General features: G+C 45.7%; 1 protein-coding gene and 1 pseudogene across 9 annotated transcripts in view; one reads left to right on the plus strand and one right to left on the minus strand.

Moving 5' to 3' along the window:
• LOC133496237 (clathrin coat assembly protein AP180-like) overlaps positions 1 to 11,795 on the plus strand; it is a 28,156-nt gene extending 16,361 nt beyond the window's left edge. For 2 of the 9 annotated variants that reach the window (XM_061811566.1, XM_061811561.1), the window contains 9 exons: positions 1,471 to 1,572; positions 4,159 to 4,251; positions 5,438 to 5,521; positions 7,696 to 7,782; positions 7,952 to 7,983; positions 8,862 to 8,915; positions 9,838 to 9,909; positions 10,002 to 10,112; positions 10,185 to 11,795. In XM_061811566.1, coding sequence (XP_061667550.1) covers positions 1,471 to 1,572; positions 4,159 to 4,251; positions 5,438 to 5,521; positions 7,696 to 7,782; positions 7,952 to 7,983; positions 8,862 to 8,915; positions 9,838 to 9,909; positions 10,002 to 10,088 — 611 coding nt within the window. In that variant the 3' untranslated portion in view covers positions 10,089 to 10,112; positions 10,185 to 11,795. Of the gene's footprint in view, positions 1 to 1,470; positions 1,573 to 4,158; positions 4,252 to 5,310; positions 5,349 to 5,437; positions 5,522 to 7,695; positions 7,783 to 7,951; positions 7,984 to 8,818; positions 10,113 to 10,184 lie in introns of those variants that run through there. The other 7 variants (XR_009793758.1, XR_009793760.1, XR_009793759.1 and 4 more) reach the window with 7 other exon arrangements.
• Positions 11,796 to 11,799: 4 nt separating this feature from the next.
• Positions 11,800 to 24,603, minus strand: part of LOC133496240 (inactive serine protease 35-like) — a 62,320-nt pseudogene continuing 49,516 nt past the window's right edge.

A 24,603-nucleotide genomic window follows, 5' to 3' on the forward strand; every position in this document is an offset into this window, starting at 1 on the left:
AATTCAAGAGTGTTAATAGATTTGTTCCTAAGCTATTTTTAACACTTTAGCTTGGTGAATAATGTATTTAAAAAAAAAAAAAAAAAACAGCTGACATGTGGCTGGATAGAAGGTTTGATTTGTGAAAAAATATCAAATTGACCATATTTGGACAGAAGAGGTTTTTAACTTGACACAGATGACTACTAAACAGATTCTGTGATGATGTCAACGGTGGCGTTGGAGTGTTGTGACTTTCTGTGTACTTCTGGGGCGCCACCTTCTTCTCAAAGCACACATGCACAGCTAAGACATTTCTACTCGCTGACCTGAGGTCCAGCGAGGTACACCTCAGCCTCCACCCGGTGGCGCCGGTCAGACGGCGGCACGTCGCGGCTTTCCGAAGCGTGCCGTTCAACTTTGGGAGGTTCCACTCTATTTCCAAATGCATCAAGCAAAGCGATGGATCGTAGCAGTGCGTTGATGTTCAAAAAATGGCCAACGCGAGCGGCTTCTTGACACTTACGGAAAGTTATTTCAGCATTTATTCTTCGCACTGGAGGTCGAGGTGCTTTTTGTCCTTACTAGTAAGAAAATTGAGCGCACTCGTCGAATAACTAGGCCACAATTGTGTATTACATTTTTTCCACAAGTGCATTTCACTACTTTATGACATTTTGCATGTCGTGACTTGTACTAGTAGTTTGAACTAGTATGCCATATAAAATAGTAGTCCATGGACCTTATACTGGACATCAAGAATGTGGAATAAATGCTCAAAATGCTGCTTGAGGATCTACTCAAGATCCTTGATTTTTAATTTTACAATTTAGTGCATGAATAGAACAACTAGTTTTTTTCACCCACTATTTTAAGACATTTCTGCAGTCTAGTAGGATAACGTTAGTGTACTAGTAGGACAACTACTGTAATTTCTGGCCTACAAGCCGCAACTTTCTTCCACACGCTTTCAACCCTGCGGTTTATGCGGTGATGCGGCGCTAGGGTTAGCGCTGGGCTAGCGTCAGCGGACTTGGTTATAAGCCTCAGTACACAGAAAGAGTTTAACGCTAATGCTGGCGCCGTGCTCGCGTTAAACTCTTTCTGTGTACCGAGACGTCGTGAGGATGAAGAGCGTACTCGCCCACGGACCTGAAGCGGGATGTCAAGGATGAGGAATAAATGCTGAAACGCCGTCGCTTAGAAACTCGCGTTTGATAGACTCGCTTTTCGCTGCGTTGGAGAAAAGCCCGTGCGTCTATCAAACTCTGGTCCCGTGGCATCAGCGTGTACGGCGCGATTTCCGTCTCGCCGTGTCGGAACGTCAGAACGCGTCCCCGTCTGTGCTCCCGTTTGTCCGTCCACCTTTGAAGCCACCGTGTGTTTCCTTCCTCTCTTCCGCGTCTCATTTTCTCTTCCGTTTTCTTCCCCCTCTTCTGTGGGTTATCTTGATCTGGTCCACCGGGGGGGTTTTGTCCGCGGAAACCTCAGATGCCTTCGCCGCGCCCGCCCCCGCCGCCGAGGCCTCTGCTGCGGCAGTTGAGGGCGGAGCCACCGCCACGCCCGCCGCCCCGGTCGCTGGAGCCGCAGCCGGTGAGATACTCGATGTTATTTTACGACTAGCACATCTGCCTCACATTCCTGACTGTGCGGGTTCGAATTCCGGCTCTGGCCTTTGCTCTCTGCATTTACATGTCCTTGCTGTGCTTGCTTGGGGGTTCCCCGGGTACTCCCGCTTCCTCCCACGTTCCAGAGACACGCATGCTAGGTGAAATGCAGTTTCCAAATTGTGTATAGGTCCAGTTGTGCAAGACAAAAGTGCCAATCGGTTCCCAAGCGTCCCGTTGTCCTTCACGTGTTGTAAGATGAAGAAAGAAGAGGCGCAGGCGGATCACTGCAACAATGCTGCCATCTGTGCTTCTCTTGTTGCCGCGGAGACTGAAGACTAATGCACTTCCCGTTCTCGTTTATCACTCGTCTTTCCACGTCCGCTTGGCGAATGGATACGAACAGGTCGGCCGCGTCTGTTCCCGGTTGGATATACTTTGCAGGTGTGAAGGTACTCGTGTCCTCTCGAATTTGACTGTTTGCCCACAACTGACAATGTGGAGCGTGTGGGGGCTTTTCGACTGCGTTCAAGGAGACTGGGAAAGCAAGTCGATTACCCGATAACTCCAATTGCAGATCAATTCTGGGTGTGAAACTGCTATTTTTTAGTGATATGGACCCCTGCAATTAGTGAAAATCTGTTTATAGTTGCCGTGGAGTCTACAAGATGAGACAGGCGTGACTAAATAAAACTCTGGCCTTGTTGTTTTTCCCGTCATCCGGAGCGCCTTAAGCGGCCTAACCAGCAGCAAAGCCTTGCACGATTCTTTTTATTTTTATACAATTCGGTTATAGGACTTGTCATGCATGCACGCGAATAATTTCTAGAAGTACTGGGACCCGGTTCTCTGAGAGAACCGTTTTCATTTTCCATCCCGAGTGACAAAATCTGTCAAATAGTAGAAATGAATCCAAACTTAGTTTTGCATCAAAGCGTTACAGCTATCTAACCAAACTGTTTTCCCTCGTTCTTGTCAAGAGAGGATTTCTTACTCGTTGTGATATACAATCGAGATGAGAAGTGATGCTCCAAATCGCCCACAGAGTGACGAATAGGTGGAATAACGAGTTACGCGTACCAAAGTTCAGGAGCAGGAATCCATAATTGCTCCGTTACGTACTTTTGAGTCAATACTTAGTCATCATTCATCCAATCATTTTTGAGTTCTTCGGTATCCACCTTCCTTATTTTCTTGCGTGCAGCAATTTCCACTCCTTCATTTGACCTTTCACCCCCGCAGCGCAAACACGCCAAGCTTCCATTTTGTGTTGTTTGTTCTTCTTTTAACGGCTAACATCACTTCCACCACACGCCGCCGCCATCTCGTCCCGCAAGACCCCTTCGCCTCCTCAAACGGGAGCGCCCTCGCCGCAGCGCCCGCGGGTCTAGACCTTTTCGGAGTGGAGAAGTCGAGTTTTAGCACTGCGGCGGGCCCCGCGTCCCCGCCGTCGCTCTTCACCCCCGCATCCGGCGCCGTTATCACCACAGCGACAAGTTCAGTGCCCGTAGCTCCCGACGTCGACCCTACGACCGACCTTTTCAGCGGTAAAACGTTGGACACGTGCATGTGTGTGCAAATCTGCTCTTGAAATGCATTTCGAACCCAAATTCAGCTGCGGGCAGTCATGACCAAACCTGACCGACATTTATAAATTCTAATATTGGTCCCATGAGATCGGGACCGAGTAATTGACACCTATTGAAATTGTTGTAATTGCCAAGAGTTGCCACAAGGTGCTTTTTGTTTTGTTTATTAGACAAAGCTGCGGCCTGGCAAATCAAATTCGCCAATGCCAGGCCGAAATTTGTCCTCGCAGGGTCAGAACCCTGACCCTCAATGATCTCAGAATTCTTCAGTCCTCTGATTAGTTGGTCACGGTAAAACTTCTTCCAGCCGAATTTGACTCGCTAAAAAAAAAAGTCTCGAGGGATCTGCTCCCATCAGACGACGTGCATGGTGTTGTATTGCATTTTTGTAGATTATTTATGATTTTTACACTTGCAACGTGATAAACAAGTGGATTAGGTCATAGTACGTCCCCCGCTTAGCGACTGCCTGAACTTCCTGACATGTGTGCAAGAACTCGGACTCTACTTGCCTGCTGTCATGTTTGAGCATTTTGGCCGTGTTTGTAGCATTCTTTGCGTCGACGCCAGACACCCAAGAAGATGCCACGCCCGCAGTTGACCCGTTGCGTTCAGGTACCGCCTCGTTTCGCGCACGTGCTGTCCCCTCTGGTGTGCTTTCACTTCCTGCCTCGAAAAGAGAAAATTACACTTTCAAAGGGGGGGGGGGGGGGGTGTCGCTGAACCACGCTTTCCTCCTTAGCATTTTTGAGCACGTTTTGCACGCTAAATTTGTAAACCCTCAAATAGTGGCCGAGCGGATTAATTTCATTTATTTATTTGAGGGTGTGTCGACTTCTTTGAGGGACACCGAATTGTTACTCGTGCGTAGTTAGCTTCTCGGCTGAAACGTGAACCACAGGCCACTATTTGAGGAAAACATACCGCTCGTGTGCATCGGAGATCATGTCAAAGGAATTCCATTAACCCCTTCCTCCCGCCAGCGGATTTATTCAACTCCTCATCCATCCCATTCGTCCATTCCGCCGCACCCCCGCCTAAAAGTGACAGCAGGGACATCGTGAGCCTGTTCTGTGGTGGGTAGCTTCACACGGTGGCGGTCCAAAACCTCTCAAAGTTACGGAGTGTGATGCTAAAGTCATTTTAAAAATAGTTTCCCCTACTTTTTCGTGGAACCTTAATTACGAGGTTTTTCGCGGTTGTTTTTGGTTTGGATTTTTCATCTTTTTACATTAAAAGTGCCTATGAAGTGAAATAATGTGTTTTAAATTTGACATACAACTGACAAGAGTGTTGTTAGCAACCCTGCCAACTTTGAATGATTTAAAAAAAAATGGGCAACTTTTTAAAATTGAGACTGAAACCGCACCCCGCTCGACTTTCAATCGAGAAACGAGCTGGAAAAATGGATGCTACTTAAACATAACTAAATGTTTGCTTGAGCTGTGAAAATATGTAAAACGTCTGATAGCTGGAATTCATCTTCCCGGGTTGTCACAGGACTTTACTATGCCAAGTCCAACTTGCCGGTTGACATGTTGAAAAAAAAAAAATACAAAACACTTTCGGCTTTCCGACAACATACTGCATTTTCCTCACTATAAGGCACACCACACTATAAGCTTCAATGAATGGCCTATTTGCGGAATTTTTTTCATGTATAAAGCGCACTGGATTATAAGGTGCACTGCATTATAAGGCGCATAGAACAGCCACTACTGTAGACGATGGGGTTACGTTATGCATCCATTAGACGGAGTTGCATTAAAGGCTCAATATTGATCCATATATAAGACGCACCAGATTATAAGGCGCACCGCCGGCTTTTGAGAAAATTAAAGGCTTTTAGGTGCGCCTTATAATGCGGAAAATACGGTAGTTCCTTGACACCGAGATGCGCCAAAGCCGTACTTTTGTATTACAAGACAGGGCTTTGGACTGCGCAGAAAAGTTGAGTTTTTCCAGTAAATAACGGACGACAGGTGAAGGGTATATTTCCAAATAGCAAATGGCGACTCATTTTTGCAGTTATCGGTTATTGGTGTGTTGGATGTTGATCTGTCGTACAGCAATTAGTGCTCATCATCATTTCGAATGGCCTGTCTAACTCTCATCATTTTTCTTTTTGGGATCAGCAGTGTGAAGCGTCCAGGCTGACTGTCTCACCCCCCCCCTTGCGCTCCCTTCCCCTCCCTTTCTTCTTACTTAATGCTGCGATGGACATCGCGGCGTTTTCCTGGCTCTGTTCGGCCGACCCGACAGAGTCCACGGGAGGGGGAGACGCCCCGGCCGCCGCTGCCGCGGCCCCCGCCTCCGCCCCCGCCCCCGGGGCAGAACTCATGTCAGGTAAATGAACGGCCGGATGCGCTGCGTCTCGTTTTGCCTTCACGGGACGGATTGGAGATGGAAAGTCGGATCAATTGGATACAATTAATGCTCAAATTATATTATTATACATACATCAGTATTTGCATACTGCATGTTAGAATGCTGCCACTAATACACAGTACTACTACTATTATTAAAACATATTAGCATTAGTACAGGATACTAGATACATACATATATCTGTACAGTTGTAGCACACTATCTATCTATCTATCTATCTATCTATCTATCTATCTATCTATCTATCTATCTATCTATCTATCTATCTATCTATCTATCTATCTATCTATCTATCTATCTATCTATCTATCTATCTATCTATCTATCTATCTATCTATCTATCTATCTATCTATCTATCTATCTATCTATCAATCACAGTGTTTGGGGTTAGGGTTTATATTTTCTGTAAAATGAACTAAATGAAATAGGTTAGTTATTGATGAAAATATTCAAAAAGTCAAATTCTTACTAGTTCAGCCTGAGCTTAGTTTTGAGGACTAAAATTATTTGACACCGTTTTAATGAAAAAATAAAATAAAATAAAAATAACTTACTGCGCAGCACGGTGGATGAGCTGGTAAAGCCTTGGCCTCACAGTTCTGAGGACCCGGGTTCAATCCTGGCCCCGCATGTGTGGAGTTTGCATGTTCTCCCCGTTGCCTGTGTGGGTTTTCTCCGGGCACTCCGGTTTTCCTCCCACATCCCAAAAACACGCAAGATTGTTTTGACACTCTAAATTGCCCCAAGGTGTGATTGTGAGTGCGACTGTTGTATGTCTCCATGTGCCCTGCGATTGGCTGGCGACCAGTTCAGGGTGTACCCCGCCTCCTGCCCGTTGACGGCTAGGATAGGCTCCAGCCCTCCCCGCGACCCTCGTGAGGATAAGCAGCAAATAATGGATGGATGGATAACTCGCTGTACTGTATGGGGCATTTAGCGTCATCACCCACCTGGAGACTTACGCTGCATTTGTGTGCAAAATCCTGCCTCGAATCCCAACTCAGAACGAATTCACTCAAGTCAGCGTCATCAGCTCATTTGCAACACAACATGCCTAAAAGTGTGAATCTTGGAGGCTCGACCTTTTCTCTCGCTCTGTCGCCGCTGATGTTCCGTCGTCGTGGACGGAGGCATCTTTGTGTTTTTCTTACTTTTGGCTCTCCCTCGCCGGCTCTCATTTTGTTGTCTTCACTGCTTTCTCTTTCTCCCTCCTCATTGCTCGCTCGCTTCCTGCCATTTGACCCGGTGAGTTTCCCTCTGACCCCCCCCCCCCCCCCCCAACCTCCCCTCGCTTCTTTTAACGCACGCCGTTGAAGTGCTGCATTGCGGTGCGAGAGTTGCACTCGCGTCCCTGCAACACAGTTACACATTCAGAAACACACACACACAGGATTAAACATTTAATTTTTCAAAAAAAACTGTATAAATCCTGCCAATGTGATTAACTTGGTAAAGTTTCTCTTTTTAAGAATGACTTAAAGACGGCTAACGCTAGCGCCGCGCTAACAGGGCCGGTTAAAAAAAAAACATACCGATAAAAATCACTGAGACATGGCAGTAACACGCTAGCGCAGCGCTAACAGGGCCGTACTGGTAAAAGTCACTTCCTCGGCACATACATTCCACCGATCTTCCGCTCGAGTGCCCCCTTGACGGCACCAATGCAGCCGTGCTCCTCCTCCATTGTTATGAGGATATGATGCCTCATATTTCAAATATACACTTGAAAAAGTTGAACCCGTTGCAATATTTTAATTTCACTCCATTTCGCCTATACATGTTCCCGTGGCAAACATAATTACAGATTGCAAATTTCAGGGGTTAACTTGAAAAAGCGAGACTCATATTCCCTCAGATATATTCAACAGATTGGATAACACTTTTCAATTACGTTTTTAAATTCGTATATTACAATTCATGTTTGTGTCTGTGATGTATTATTCCACTGTCTTTGAGATGGTACATTCCATTTGTTTCGTCAGCTGTAAGAATCCACACCCCATTTAAACAGGTGGAAGCGCCCCCTCCCTCTGTCGTCGTGGCAACACGAGACCCATCCCATAGCGTAGTCCTGCCTGCTGCCCAACCTTCTAACGTGTCCCTCTGACCCCCCCCCCCCACCTTCCCGTAGCGTTTGACGGCCTAGGGGACGTCATGAAGCCCACCCTGACCCCGCAGGCGGGCGATGTTGACACCTCCATGGCTAACATGGCGAGTAGTAAGTAGTCCTTATTTGTTTTTAGTCATACCCGTTTCGCTGATGTTGTGATGTGGACCCCGCGGAACGTGGCCATCTTGTATCGCCAGGCGCCGCGGTACAACGCATGAACGGGTTAAACAGGAAGTCATTTTGCATGATCTCATTGCGGCTTCTCTTTGTGACTCAGATTTGACGATGGGATCGCCAGCGGCCCCTCAGGTAGCTCCCCCCAGTTGGGGTGCCCCCATGGTAAATGTTGTCTGTGCCTTACGTGTTGAGCATGGTGAGGCGGCGCACGGCGAGGCCTCCGCCCGGGTCTCCGCGGCCCGCTGAGGAGAAGCAGCCAGAAAAGACGAAAATCGATGATTGAGCTGATGGGCAGTGATGAAATGTCAAATGAGAGCTAGCTTGTCTTAAGTTCTAAAAAAAAAAAAAAAAAAAATAACTTTTTTGTTTGTTATTGAAATGCTATTTCAGTTTTAACAGATTTATGTATCGGTAGTTTAAAAGTGCTCACCTGCAAGTTTATGGAATGCTGTTTGAGCAATTATTTCCCTTGAAACATTAGCTTGAATTTCATGTCGCAGTTAAGTGCCAAGCTCAATTGTAGGACAACTTTGGTATACTAGTACATGTTACTAGTGAGGCACTAACTACGTGTAGTTGCCCGCGGAGTATTCTGACGTCACTTGTGATTCTCAGTGTTGTGCGCACGCTCCCTCTAGTGGTATGCGCAAGAATCATTGCCCTTCAGTTGTATTTAACTTTGATTACAACATATTTGCAGTGAATCTGTAAAACTTTCATTTAGGTGCAATTTTCCTTTTATAATTGAAATAATGTTATTTTTAAAAGTGAGACCAAACGTACTTGGAAGCTAAATTGGATGTGGAATAATTGCCCAAACAGCTGTCCATACACAAACAAGCCCTGACTTTACTAGGAAGCTAATGCTAGTAAGGATGCTAACACGTGCTAACTGTTGGGAATTGTGTTGTGTTGTGTGTCACTTTTCGTCGCCATGCGTCTTGCACTGTTTTTGTCTTACATGTAGTGACCCCAACTCCGCCTCCTCTCCCTCCCATCTTCACCTTTAGCCAGCCCCCACGGGTGTCCCTCCATTTATGGGGATTCACCCAGGCTACGGCATGGTAAGAGCAACTAGTCCAGTCCAGTAATGGCCCTAAAAAAAAAATTATAATAATAATAAATGCGGACATTACCGGACGCCGACTCCCCTCAACTCCCTTTTTGTTGTCACGGGCAGTCAGGCTGTGTCGGACGTGACTCTGTAGCGGATAAGTTTGGAATGTTCGCCATTTTCTATTTTACCACGTCGACTTTTACTTTTGAGCATCATTAATTTAATTGAAAGCGTTGAAAATAGAGTGAAAATAGTTTGCTCCGTTACATTTGAGGATGCCCTTTGTTTTGTTAAAAATTGAACATTGTCGCGCTTCGGTGCAGAAGGAACTACCGTAATTCCCGGCCTGCGGAGCGCACCCGGTTATAAGCCTCACCCAGTAGATTTGTAAAGGAAATACCATTTGGTACATACATACGCCGCAGCTGCGTAAAAGCCACATTGAAACATGACATATTTACAAAAAAAGATGGCACACAGAGAGTTTAACGCTAACGTTAGCGCCGCGCTAACAGGGCCAGTTAAAAAAAAAAAAAAAAAAAAAAACGGTAAAAATCACTGAGACATGGCAGTAACAGGGCCGTGCCGGTAAAAGGCACTTCCTCGGCACATGCATTCCACCGGTCTCACTCACAAAATGCCCAAATCAGCCGTATCACCGCATAAACCGCAGAGTTGAAAGAGTGTGAAAAAAAGTCACCGCTTATAGGCCGGAAATTACGAAGTTAAGTGCATCCACTTTCATTCCTGACAATTAAAAGTGCTGTGTCAGCACATCGTTTTATTTCTTGCGTCACTATTTTTGTGAGGTATCAAATGAGGTCCGTTTGGCGATTAGGAAATGAGCGAACGATTCCAAGCACACAGCCCGAGTTGAAATGTCGCAGCCGAGTCTCAGCGTGTCCCGTTTTGTGTGTCTCGTCGAGAAGGCGGGGGCACCGGCAATTGGAGCTCCCCTGATGCCCTCGGTTAGGCCGGGCTTCCCTGCCACCGGCGCCCCGGTAACGCAGCTCCGTTATTTGTCCGCACCGAGTCCGCTCGACGGCATTGCCGGCGTAGTGAGCGGCGCTTGCGTTCGCGTGTGTGTGTGCAGATGTCTCCCGGGATGACCCAGAGCCCCAGAAAACCACCCCCGCCCAGGAACGCTCTGGATGACCTGAACATCAAGGACTTCATGTAGGCCGACACGGCGGCCCTTCAGAAGGTACCCCGCCGTTCGCTGATTCATTTTGTCGTCGATCGCGCTGCTTGACCTTTGGCCTTTCTGACATTGCAGGTGTGGCGCTCTATGGATGTCTGCACTTCCCCAGCTGCCTCCCTCAGCTCAACGCCCCTCCCCCTCCGCCGCCCCCTTTTCCCCCCGCCCCGTTATGTACTGTTGTAGCACAACTGTGAATGTGAACCCTAGATACAAAACACTCTGTTTTATGTGTGTGGGTGTGCGTGTAAATCAGTGTTAAACTTTACTTACTATACAACGGTGGGGAAAAACAAACAAAAAAAAAACAAAACAAACAAAAAAAAAAAACAATGAATGCATATTCTGATTCATTCCGGACAAAGCTGACTTGAACGGAATGCTCCGGTGGTTTCTTTGCGCATCTCGCAGACATGGACTGTTTTGTTCGATGTGGACTGTGTTTTTGGTGTGTGTAACTTCGATCGCCATCCCCCCCCCCCCCCCCCCCCCCCAAATACTCCTTCGTCATCCCAACTAATACTGAGCTAACCCATTCGTCACCCCAGCTACGTGTGTCATGGTTGTACGTACGGTACAGTACGTCGACGCTGAGCCTCCCCCGCCCCCGATTGGTCACGGAAAACATGCAAATACGACCTTATCTACTGTTTTATTTTTACTTTTTGTTAACTAAAAAACGGGCACACGTTTGTGCTCGAATTTACTTATGCATTTTAGACTAGTTTGCTGATAAATTATACTTTAATTTATTTTGTAGTAAAAAAAAAACATATATTTTAGTTACATATCTTAGAGGGAGAGCATGTACGTGTAAAAAAAAGAAAAGAAAAAAAAAGAAATGAACAAAACCCATCCATTTATGACTATAAAAGCGATGCCGGCTGTTTGACGTGGCGCCCTCTGCTGGTGTGGAGCTCACAGGAATGAAATCGTAAAGATGGATCGGAAGGCGTCCGGTCCGTTTTGCTCACCGCTGCAAAGCACTCGCGTATACGCTGGATGTTTCTCTGTGCTGTTTATTTTGAAAAGTGCTGTATCTTAATCCGTTGTGGCAATTACATGTTGAGAAAATAAAAGGCGGCGGTGACGTTTACATACAAAGACGACGCAGATGGATTGTTTTGCTCAGTATTCCCATGAAGGCTGTTTCTGTTTTTTGCGGAGGTGGGCTTGAAAACGGACGGAGCTGTTCTGCCCGGTCCTCCCCCGCCTCTTCCTCCTCCTCCTCCTCTTCCTCCTCCTTAACCTGCATGTGAGTCCTCCTCTGAGATGCAATAAAATACAAATCACCCAACTGACCCTCACGGCTCTTCACTTATCCCCGTTCATTCTCGCTCTCTAAACCATAAACCATTTGTAGGTACCAAGACCAGCCCAGTAGAACCACATATCCGTGCACTTGAGCTACTGAGATGTACCCCTCATTTTTTGTGTAATTTTACAGGAGAGTGATTTAAAGTTGGAAGGCGGCAATACAATCTGCGGCATTTATACTATATGTAATGATTCCGGCGCAGCCATCTTTGAAATGGGATTTAGCCCAGTTGTTGGACTGCGTGTTCAACATAGACCAGAATGTTCCAGAGTTTAACATCACGTTTCGGAACATAATGTCTCTGTGGAGTCTTAGGAAAATAGCATTCATTGTCGTTAATCTAAGGGTCCTCTTATAACAGCGACCTTTGTTCCCCAGTCCTAAAACTCGTCACACAACTTTACGATTTTTCTAAATTCTTAATGGTCAAACTCTTGTTGGTGTCGCTAGAATATGTTTCAAACTGCTGCACACCGCCATAAAATCTAAAAAAAAAACGCTAACGACAAAGCAACTGATGACTTGCGCCTCATCAGTACCAAACATGCAGAGAAATTGTCATCGGTGCGTACGGAAATGCCCCACGGAATATATCCAATCATCATTTGAACTGTTAAGAGGGGCCGTTTGTTCTTCGTTGGTTGCAAGCGTTACACAAAACCAGTCTTGAAATTGGTTCATAAGTCACTTGCTTCTGCATGCCGCTCGAGTCCTCCCAAAACGTTGCTGTGTAGTTCCTTGACTGGGGTCTTTGGGGAGCCAGTGTCCAGATGTGTAAAGATTTTGTAGGACAGATCCTCACCACAAAATTCAAGCAGCTAAGCTCGGTAACTTCCACGTACTGGTGACCCCGAGAACACCCGAACTAATGCGAGTCGGTCTGCAAATGGCGACACCTTAAGACAAAGTAGCAAGCTGACATGGTTGCAATTGCTTCTTGTTTTGTTTTTACCAGACAAAAGCAAACTGAAAGCACCCTTAGTGGCGGAAGACTTTTGCGCAGGACCGCAGAACACAGAAGTTGGAAAGTTCAAATGTAGTTCAAAGAGTCTTGCAGTGGTTGGGGTCACCGCGGATCCAGTGGCAAATTTGCGCATATTTGGCAGGAGTGATCCTCACCGCCACGTTAAAGTCTCTCTCCTGACCCTCCCCGACTTCCACCCACCGATGACCCGAGAACACCGCGATCACTCTCCGCTGCCACTTCCCTTCCCCCCCCTGCCCTCCATCCTCTTGTCTCAGACGGACGTAAACCCCTGCCCCGGTGGCTCCCGGCCGGGCATCGCAACGCTGGTACAGCAAATCGTCGGACTCCTCCTCCACCGAGCAAAAGCGGTAGACCACCTTCTCGCCTCCGAGGTTAGCCGGCGAGCTTTTGTCGTGGTCGTAGCCTGAGAAATGGATGCGGGGCGGGAGGAAGGTGCCGGGCCCCACGCCGACTTTCATGAACTTCTTCAGTTTGACGGCTCGTCTCAGTTCGAGGAGGGCGTAGTCGTAGTCTGCGGCCAGGGAGGCGCTGGAGTTTTCGGAACGGATCCATCCTTGGGGGATGCGTGTTTGTTTGACTCTTATCCAGCGAAAGCCAGGTTGCCTTTTCAGGCGTCTGTCTCCCACCCCCACGCCTTCCTGTCTCTTGCTGGTTCTCCATCAATTCGTTTTTTCTCTCCATCCTCAAAAGAATCTCCTTTTCGATCTTTTCTTTTCTTCGCAGCCCTCTGCCTCCTCCTTCTCCCCCTTCTTTTGTTCTTTAGTTGTAAGACTCCTACTTTTAGGCTTTTGGCGCTCTCCAGGTAGTAGCGACCGTCATGGACGCAGTTAGCCGCCGTCAGCACGTGTTTGGGCGAGACCAGGACCCCGGAGCAGCCCGTGGACAGACGCACGGCGGTGGCGAAAGGGTAGCTGGTGAGGAACCGCCAGTCGGAGATGACGAAGCGACCGTCGGCGCCGTAAACCTGACGCTTCCTGCGCCTCGGTGACGAAACGTACGGAGCCGGTCCTGTCACGTTCAAACCTCGCAATCTGACATCGGTGCGCGTGCACGTGCCATTGTCATACATCGTCTCGTATCCCAGAATCCGCTCTTGCTCCCTCGGGTTTAAGGGCGGTAGGCCCGTTTGACATTCTATACCGCAGCGCTTCCTCGCCTCCCCTCCCTTCGGATCGTCTGTTGGTCTTCTGAACAAAGGTTTCTTTACAAGCTCTGTGTTTTGGCCCGTCAGTATCGGGAGGGTCTGCTTGGTCCACTTGCTGGCACTGGAATTGTTGACAGCCGCACAGAGCAGCAGGCAAAGAAGCTCCAGACGGCCCATGGCCCTGATGGGGAAAAACTGCTGGAAGATAAACAAGGTAAGCGGTGAGATGAAAAGTCACAGAAGCAAAAAGTGCCGGCGACAACCACGATAATCTCGTTTTATTTGCCACTTTTTAAAAAGATAATCTTTCATCGATCCCATAGATTTTCTACTTCACAGTTTTCTGGAATGGAGCAAGAGGCAAGAGAAGCGCCAGTAGTTTTGACTTGGTTTCAGCAGATGGCGCCAAGACAAACACTTTGGAACTATCACTTAGGAGCCAAGCCTTATCTGGTTTCTAGCACTTTATCAACAGCATCGGCCCATAACAACCATTTGTAAAAACCCGTCTGACATGAAACAGAATACAAGAGTAAGTTCAAAACCTACCTGAATGCGACAAAAACGATCGGTTTCCGGACTACAAAGCCCCCCGGCCCGGGAGTTCCATGGTTTCGAGAGCGCAAAGCCCGAAAAATGCTCCCAAATATCTGCTGCAGTGTACTTCCCACTCCTGCGACGTGGGAGGCCGAGGAGGCCGGCGCAGACCAACGACACGACACAGCGGAGGAGCCACATGCACAGACGGCCGTGTTGCTATTTTGCGGGGGTGGCTGGCGGTTTGACGCCGGCTGGGATGCAAGCGCTGGATTTGCCCACTTCATTTTATGGTGATTTTCAAAACTTCTCATGAGGGTCACGGGTGGGCTGGGAGTCCATTCCGTGTGGTTTTTCTCTCAGAGCCCCTCGTTTATTTCCGGGTCCTGGAATAGATCAGATCTCTGGGGTAACAACCGCATTTTATTTGGAATATTTATCCATATTTGAAAGCTGCACGACCCTCCTCAGACTCTGGTTAACGTTCCTCCAACAGCTGTTAACGTCTACCATATTTTTATAAACACTTTTTACTCTCCAAACACCTTTTAAACTCAAATAAACAGTTATGCACAGTTATACTGCACAACACGTATATTTTATTCCTTGTAATATTTTCATTGTTTTTTTTTCCTTACAGTCCTAATGTTTGGATCTAGAAAGCATTCATTTTAAACAAAATAATAATGACATGAATATGTTAAAACCAAAGAAACGTATTGTTTAGTACTGTTTTTTAAAAGAAATATATCAATTAAATTATACTTCACAAAAGTAATTAAATATTAACAGAATATATAGATTTAGATACTTTTTGCCACATTTTTTTTACTTCACTTCAGTGGACAGTGGGCTACTCCTTATGGTGTGCGTGTCCTGGCCACCTGGGGGCAGTTTAATACCAATATCGATTTACACAAAGACTGTCAGTCCACAGTAATTTATGAATTAATTATTAATTCATAAATTACTATGAACCGTTCTTTGCAGAGGATTAAGAATGAATGCCTATTGTGATATTAACTGTTTGGATGTGTTGCTCCACCGTTGGTGTCCAAATATCCCTTCCACAGTCACGTACGACTTACGAATTCCCGACAAATCGGCGTCACCATTTCAAATAACCACTGACTAGATGAGAAATTATAAAAATAAATACACACGAGGGTCCGGTGCAAGTTCACCCAGAAAGCCCGTTTCCCGTTTACTGCGAATTTTGACTTGAATAACAACTCTCCAAGTGATTCATATCTTATTCTAATTTATGTTTTGTGATGATATTAGGTGGGATTTATCTCCAGGTTATCGCGATGTTATCTAGGGACTGATTGTTGTCTCTCCGGGAGAGTTCCACTCGCAGGAAACCAAATTAATGAAGGCACTGAATAAATGTTTTGCTTGGCGGACGTCCACCGGAATAAATGAGAAACGCACAGTTTGCTTTTAGAAAAAGAGAAAAAGAATGAGAGAGAGAGAGAGAGAGAGAGAGAGAGAGGAGGAACGGATGTGTACTTCATCCCTCCATCGAGCCGTCCATAAATGTTCTATCCATTCATTCATTCATTCATTCATCAAATATCCATCCAAGTGTTTTTCTTTTCTTTTTCGTTTTTAGGAGTTATTCACACCTCCACTGGGAGGTGCCAAAGTCCTTGAGGGGGAGGCACGAAATCTTGAAAACCTCCAAAGTCAGCGAGGACACACAGGCTCCAGCTGACCTGCGACCCCAATGAGGGCGAGCGCAACCCAAAACGACTACATTGTATTTTTAAACTGCATTAAACTATTTTGACATCACATTATAACGTGTTAAAAAAATGAAAAACGAATTCACTAAATCAAAAGTGGATTATTTTCGTGGTTTAAAAAAAAGGACAAGTAAAATAAATACTTTCTTCTTCAAGTACTACTGCAAAAATCGGCAATAAATAAAATACTACGTTTGTTTGTACAGGCCCCAAAAATTATGATTATTTCTAAAATGTGTGCTTAATTTATGCTAAACTCTGCATCACATTATAAACAATTGATCAACATTGCACTCAAATATCGGAAAATAAAAGTGGCGCTTAGTGATTAAATTAAAACGTATCACACATAAAAAGAATACATAAATCTTACCTAAATAAATACTTACAAAAGACTAAGTGAAAATGTGTTGTACTTAAAAGTTAAGTACGACTGAACAGTACCCGACAAATACTAGTACTGTTAAAAAAAAAAAACAATAAATTAAACATTAACATTATGCACACTTTGAATATTTAATTCTGTTATTTTCCCAAATCACTAGAGTTAGCCCGCATACCACAAAATATCCATCCATCCATTTTCTGAGCCGCTTATCCTCACGAGGGTCGCGGGGAATGCTGGAGCCTATCCCAGCTGCCAACGGGCAGGAGGCGCGGCACACCCTGAACTAGTCGCCAGCCAATCGGACAAAATATTCAACAATTAATCAAGCCTCTTCAATACTTCTACTTTTATTGGCCATAACTCCCCCTTGCCCCTCCCTCCTGCATTGTTCCTTTAAATATACACTTTTTATCTGGACATACTTCTCACAAAACTAAAGATGTCGGAGCTTTGGGGTGAAATTTCAGGATGGCCCCAAAATGACCTGAAGGACTGGAGTCCCCGGAGGGGACCCCCCCCCCCCCCACTCTTGGCGGAGGAAAATCGACACCGTTCGTTCATTCATTTACATTTGACGTTGCGCTCCCCAGTCTAGACGGCGGTGTTGTTATTGAACAACAACATCAACAATCCAGCAAGATGTGGGACAGCTGCAGGGTCGAGAGCGAGTCTGTGTGTACTTTGTGTTTGTGACTCACCCCCTTTCTTTTTTTTACATCGTCAGCTGCTCCCCTCATGCGCCGAACCTCCGTCCTGGCCGAGGTCCTCGAAGCGCTTCTCGTCTCCTGCAGCGTTTTGTCGGGCCGACCAAAAATGTGCCGGGTTCTGAAACGCACGTAGAGTGCCACCGCTTGACACTTAATCGACAAAAACCTTCCGAGTCAGGAAATACTGCAGCATTGATTTAATACTGCCAGAAGAATTTACTTGTACTTCTTAATGTCTTAAAAAAAGAGCCTTAGAGATTTTGGTAGAACTCCCGCGACCTTGTTTTTAAAAATGCGTATAAACCAGTACCTCTCACTCTATCCCTTTTATTTGTTCACTCTATTTTTAAGCAATATTTATGTATTTTTTAAACGTGGAACCAATAGTTCTCGTCACCACGGAGCCGAACGAATTTAGATTTGTGAGGATTGCTGCATGTTTGTATGCAATGTCAGTTGTTTGATTATAAATCGCGTAACATCCATGCTAATTTCCATTAGCATCGGCTGTCGTGTTTCATGCTACACGTTAGCATTAGGCTAGCAGACTTTTTTCTGACCAAATTATTGCATACGATTGAAGATTTTAGTTTTGGAATGTACAGTGTTTAATTCTATTTTATTTGGTGTGTTAGTTTGACCGTAAACGTCAACTATGAGCTTTGAAGCAAACACAATTCGTCCTCTTATTTGAAAAATAATGTCGCAGATTTTCACCTACTGCCGGTGATTCTGGAACGAAACCCAGATGATGAAATAATTAGCTTTCTATGCAGCGTCATGTTAAATATGTTTTCGAGTACATCGTTTACAAATATCATTTTGTCCCTCCATCAGTCAGAAGACGATTTGTTATGAATTTCTCCCCACGGCAGAACTGTTGTTTGTGTGTCTTTGGCTGCTGTAGGTCCGATTAACGTAAGCGCGTGTGTGGTCCATTCGTTATGTTTACGGCCAACGCAGACGTGCAGTCCGAGCGTTCGCTTCGCGGGGTCGTGTATCGCGGACCGCCGCGTTTAACACTCGACAAGACGAGGACGTGCCTCGACATGTTGAAGTTGGTCAAGGCGAAAGCAGCCGTGTTGTCGCAGGCGTTTCGGGGGCTCCGACCGACGATTCAAAGCCGTGTACGCGCTCCACTTTACGGTTTATGGCGATATTTACCCCCGTCTATCTCGGGTCACGCTATTTCTTTTGACTGACATCCAGAATGATGTGAGTAAGAAGAATTATGTTTGGGAACCGAGCAGAAAAATTCATCACTATCATGAGAGACAGCGGGAGGGATACACTTTGGCCGACGTGGACGAAGCGCTCTAATTCTTCTCCTTCCAGCTGCATGAAAGGCTAAGTACACAGCCAGGGGTTTTCCCATCATATTTCCTGTTCGGGACTCATTTTGGGGCTCTGTATTTTTGATTAAATAGAGAAAAAGTATCTAGAGATAAGATAACAGACGCCTTGAGACACGAACGACGGAACAATTGACCTAAAGGGAGACTTCAACCTGTTTAATGCCACGCCAAGCTGAAGTTTACTGTCAAACTAAACAAAAAGCAAGAGAAATACACTTTTTTTTTTTTGTATTTAAAGGGCAATTCCGGTGGTTTGGATTAACAATGTATCCAAAAACTCATGTCACATGTAGTGTATCTTGAAAATGTGATGTTAATCCTCTCTCATTTAATGGAGTTTTGAGAAGATTTTCATCGGGAATTACGGATTTTCATGGGTCCTGCCATTTTGGCGAGTCACATGACCTTACGTGCGAGGATGTGACGTAATAGTCGCGCAAACAAAGGCTCGATTACGACGGGACACAATTATGGCCAGTGCTGATTTCTCGGATTTATCCTCATTCGATGAAGAAATAGCAGAATCGGTTGATCGAGAAGACGGAGGAATATTTCCATACAGATTTGAACCTGTGTCTGTAAATGATGTTGAATATTCGGATGGTTCTTCGAGGCCGCCGGAGCTAGCTTGCGGCCCGCCGCCGGAGCTAGCTTGCGGCCCGCCGCCGGAGCTCGCTCGTCAGACTCCCCGTCATTCCCCTCTGAAGAACCATCTGAAAATTCTACATTATTTACAGCCACAGGTTCAAATCTGTATGGAAATATTCCTTCATCTACCCGATCAAGAGATACTGCTATTTCTTCATCAGATGAGGATAAATCCGAGAAATCAGCTCTGGCCATAATTGTGTCCTGTCGTAATCGAGCCTTTGTTTGCACGCCTGTTATATCACATCTGTGAAATCAGGTCATGTGACTCGCCAAAATGTCAGGACCCATGAAAATTCGTAATTGCCGATGAAAATCTTTAATCGGAAAAACAACCAAGCAGCTGGCTGAAGACAGGCTTCATGCTCACAATGAAAAAATGCCATTGGCACGCTAACAATTTACATCAAAGGCATCTCTCTAATAGCTGATGAGATGACAAAAAACCAAAACAAAAAAAAGGATGCCAAAGGCACCATAATTTGAACCATTGGATGCAATCTCTTGAGCTGGTGTTGGAAAATGAAAAAAAAAAAAAAAATAAACAAAAATACACAGCTGCTGATCTCAATCTGCATTATTAAATTCCCATGGTTGACCTTCCCCAAATGTGGAAGGAATGCTGTCGCGCTACAAAAACGCTGTCTTGTTTTGTCTTGTGGACCAAACATGTTGACCTAATTAGTAATTAGTGCAGCGTCGAGCACGTACGAGCGCTAACGTCGCCAAACGTCGCCCATCTGCCGTAGAAACGCGCGCATCCCTCGCCATGCCGAGTTCGAGCGTGTCATCCGTGCGGCTCTAAACAGGAAAAAGCTGTGATTACAAACACGACGCAATTATTTACGATAGGAGAGCGAAGAATGCGGCCTGATAAATGGTTTCGATAATGCACTCCGACTCGACGCTGCGAGGCCCAAAAGGCAAAATTGTTGCGGCGTGAGACAACGGCAACCATCTTGAAAATGACCACAGCCACGTCTGAAAGTGAAGCGAGATAATACACAGTACACGGCGGCGGCTATTTTGTTTCTTTTCCGAGCTTCTGGACAATCGTTGCGGGGCGACAAAACAAAGACTAAGACCCGGGACCTCAGAACTGTGAGGACAACGGTGTCCAGCGAAAACATTTTTACCCCATACTTCAGCAATAACAAAAAAGTTTGTCACTTAATAGGGTAGTGGAACACACGCCAGCCTTTGGTGTGGGCAGCGTGGGATCGATTCCCGCTCATCTGCCCTGCGACTGACTGGCGACCGGTTCAGGGTGTAGTCCGCCTTTCGTCCGAAGCTAGCTGGGATAGGCTCCGGCTTTCCCGCAACCCTCGTGAGGATAAGCGGCTTGCATAATGACATGACTTAAGGTGTTCTCTTATTTCAGAGAACTATTGTCTTGTCCCAGGCCGAAAATCTCCAAATATCTGGCATTAAAAAACATGAATATACCAAAAAATATTTCTACAGTTATGTGAAAAACATACAGTAGATGTGTAGTATTTTTCAGTTATGAATAAATAGTTGAGATTTTTTTTTGTCTGTTCACTCTGCAATGTTTGCATAGCTATTGCAAAATATCGTTCTGCCCGAGTTAAAAATGTAAACTATTTTGTGTGCATTTTGTTATCAAAACAGTTTGTACATAATTGATAGTAAAAAAAAAAAAAAAAAGTACTTAAGTACATTTCAGTACTCTATTCTGTACTTCTATTTATCCGACACAGTCGTGCATGAAAATCAGCTCCAGTGAGGGGGAAAAAGTCCGCAAGAAAGGCGACGTGGAGAAACAGCGCCACCTCGCGAGATTTAACGAGATGAGGGCGGGCGTCCCGCAGATGGCGCTGCAGCTCCTTCGTGCAGTTGGAGTGAGGCCTTCTCCCTCGGATAGACGACATTTTTCTTGGACCGTGCACTGAATTATATCAGAATATGTTTGGGACACTTTTAGCAGGGGATTATTAAACGCTTTATTTTGGCATGCAGGGACAAAAAATGTGTGCGTGGGAGTCGTCCCCCTCCGTACGTGCAATTTTTTTTTTTATTGAGTCAGTAATCGATCCTGGTGCGAAAAAGATTTGCTCAGATTCCCCCGTTTCGCTCGGGGAATCTGTTTTCATTTGACAAATACACACACGCAAAAGTTTGAAGTCAAAAACGTATCAACGTGCACGCAGACAATACAAGAAACGCAACCACACATTAATTTACTTCTCGTATACGTTTTTTTTGTCCTAACCGACGGAAGTTCTGCTTTTTTTTTTTTTTTTTGTGGTCCAGAGACGGCCATCTTGACCGCTCGCGTCTTTTAGGAGTTGAACTAGTTGGACAAGCGGCGTGATGAAGCGCCGCAGTGTGGCTTACGCAGCGCGGCACGTCATCGAATGTCATTAGCGGGTTTGCCGGAGTTTAGTGGGGGGGGGGCTTACGCGGGCTCGACCGCCGAACGTGTTTCCTCAAGGTGGATCGCAGCTGGCAGAGGTCTACCTGTGACGTTCAGGGTTCGATAGGGTGCAGGGCGGAAAAAAATAACGTATAGTTCAGATTGGCTGGAATCCAGTTCCGGGAGTACCCCGCGTCCAGCTCGAAGATGGCCGGGATAGGCTCCTGCACTCGTCTCACACTTGTGAGGATAAGCAGCTGGAACTTAATGGATGGATGTGTATCGCCATCAGAAAAATTGTACTTAACAGTCAAACAAACAATTGTATTTGCTCGCCATAAAACCTGCGAACACGGAAAATGTGACTACGAAACACAAAATATTTAATATTTTGTCCTCTTATTTTTTTTTGGGGGGGGGGGGGCAGACAAGCCAACTTCATGGTGCCAATTGCTAATGTCCTTCCGCTGCAAGGGAGCCAATGCAAATGGTGGCCGGATTTTTTAATAAAGATTGCCGGCGCCATCTAACGGTGGGGCTCCGAAGCGCACTTGTATCTCAAATTTTCGGTTGTATCTCAAGACAACAAAAAAGCGACCAAGCAAAGGTTTGTATCTCAAAAAACTCGTAAGTCAAGCCCTTCGTATCTCGAGTCACAACTATTTTTCTTTTATGAATACGTATGGACATAAGCGGCTCAGAAAATGGATGGATGGATGGAATCATGAACAGCTGCCAGAACCCAATGACTTGTGGAACTTTGTTGAACTTGTGAGCAAAGGTTTAATGGGATTCCCCCCCCCCCCCAATCGACTAATGAAAATCCAGACAAAACGAGTAAAAATAGGTGGGAGCGCGGAAGAGGGTTGAAGGCACCTTGCGCTAACGGGCTCACTGTAATCTTTTAATGAACTTCCACATGGAACGGCGGAAAAAGAGGAAGCGCCGGACCTGATCGATATGGTCGGGGAACGGAAAAAACGGAGGCCTCGGATACCGTCGGCGTGCAAACGGGATTCTGCGTCCTTTTCCTACAACTCTCGAAAAAAGAAAAATTTGCTTTTCCAAAATGTCGCCATGACTCAAGCACGTTACGATTGTGACGCAACAGTGCGTGGCACATGACGTGAACGCCCCCCCCGTCCTTTTGGCACACCGACGACGGGCGCTGTCAGAAATCCCCCCGTCAATCCGCCGATGTCGTCAGACAGCGCAGAGCAAGCCGGTGTCATCCACTTGACGGGTCAGAGGGCAGGTAAGTCATCGCTTTGCGCTCAGAGTCACGAGCGCAAAGTCTGACATTGAACTTCCTCATGAATGAGGGGGAGCGCGGCCTGCTGCCTTGATTCCGTCAATGGCGATTTTCTACCTAGAATCAATGTGTTCCATTATGATTAATTAGCTATTAGCGGGGGTTACGTACCCCCATGAATAATGAAAAGCCGGCCGTATTTATATACCCGTGTATTATACTGTATGTACCATACTTTCGCAACCATAAGATGCACTAAAAAGTCTTCAATTTTCTCCAAAATTGGACAGCTTGCTTTTTGTGCACAATTGCTGTGACTTGTCCAATGAAGTGCACAAGAAGAAATAATTGACACAAAAGGTGCGCTCCAAAAGCTCCCAGCGTGCTTTGCATCACCAGGTCCTTAGTGTCGCAAAGCATCCTGGATGTAAATAACGTTTATTTCGTGGTAGCGTTTTTTTTTTTTTTTTTTTTTTGGTGTCGATTATTTCTCGAGTCATTCTTTTATCGGTTTCATGATTTCCCAGTTATGCTATTCTGTTTGCAGTGGTGTGATCATTTTAGTTTCAACGTGAAATCCGCGAGTATGACCAACATCGTCAGTAATAAACTGGCTACGCCGGCGGCATGTTGGGTGATGTAAGTTGCTTCTGCTTACGGATGTAAAATCGTTCCTGACTCCCTCGTGAGCGCCATCATATGGTAGCTTACATATGTGCTAGCATGCATGCTAACTGTGCACACAAGGTGTAACACATTGAAAGGCGCCGTGTCAAATGTGGGGCCTTATCTATTTAGAAGAGAATTTAAGACCTCTATGATCATAAAAATACAGTACATTGGAGGAAAAATAATCTTAAATATCAAAATCTGTGAATATGGGGGGCTATGAACGATGATCTGTAAAAGGGGAAGGGCACACTCTACTGACACCAGGCCGCTTTGGAAATTGAATTGATGGATACTCATGACGGCTGGCGAGACCATCCATCCATCCATTTGCTTAGCCGCTTATCCTCACAAGGTTTGTGGGGATTGCTGGAGTTTATCCCAGCTGTCACCGGGGCAGGAGGCGGGGTACACTCTGAACTGGTTGCCGGCCAATCGCGGGGCACACCAGCCACGAATACTTTTTTTTTTGGGGGGGGGGGGGATCTGACATTGCTAAATCCTCCTCACCAGTAGATGGCGCTATATTGCGGCGGTTTGACACATTGGCAAATTATCATATGCACCAAAAAGTAACGGCTTGTTCACAATTACCAGTCCTTGTGGTAATTGAAACGTTACATACCACACATACATGTAGTATTCTGTAATCTATTTGATAATTGATTACTTGTCAATTACTTGAGTAGCTGTTGCATCTGTATGATCAATGCTATTCTGAGTTTTAGGTCCACTTGACATTTCGCAGTGAATTAAAATAATTCTTAAAACTTTTTGCCAGTAGTGAAAGATGTTTCTGAAACTCTGCTTTTGAGTAAAAAATGTAAAAAAAAAATAAAATTAAAAGAAAGCTCTCACTCTGCCGCCAGCGTGCTTGATAAACAAATATAAATATTACAGCAAAACCTAAAATTATGATACGAAAATGTGCACGTGCACACACACACACACACATGACTTTCTCTTCTGCACATGATGTGTGTGTGTGTGTGTGTGTGTGTGTGTGTGTTTGTGACTACACACACACACAATTACGCACACACCTGGTAATCTGTAGTAATCTGGTTTCTGTTCTCGTCTGATGTGACGCAGGTACGGCCGGCTCTGACAGATTCTCCCTGACATCTAACAAAGGCGGCGCAGTCTGCGGCCTTTACGGCCCCAACTTCCTGCTGAACAGAGTCACGCCGGACTCGCAGTACACCGCTACATTTTTCCAATTGTACGCGCACAAAGTGAAAAGTACAAGTCATTGGGGAGGAGGCGCAAATACGTGGACAATGAGTGTGCGCACTGCACCTTGCAACCTAACCCTGAAGTCACTTAATTATAATTAGTTGTATTGTTTGGACTGCCGTACGCCGCC

This window comes from Syngnathoides biaculeatus, chromosome 23, assembly GCF_019802595.1.
Source record: "Syngnathoides biaculeatus isolate LvHL_M chromosome 23, ASM1980259v1, whole genome shotgun sequence".
Lineage (NCBI taxonomy): Eukaryota > Metazoa > Chordata > Actinopteri > Syngnathiformes > Syngnathidae > Syngnathoides > Syngnathoides biaculeatus.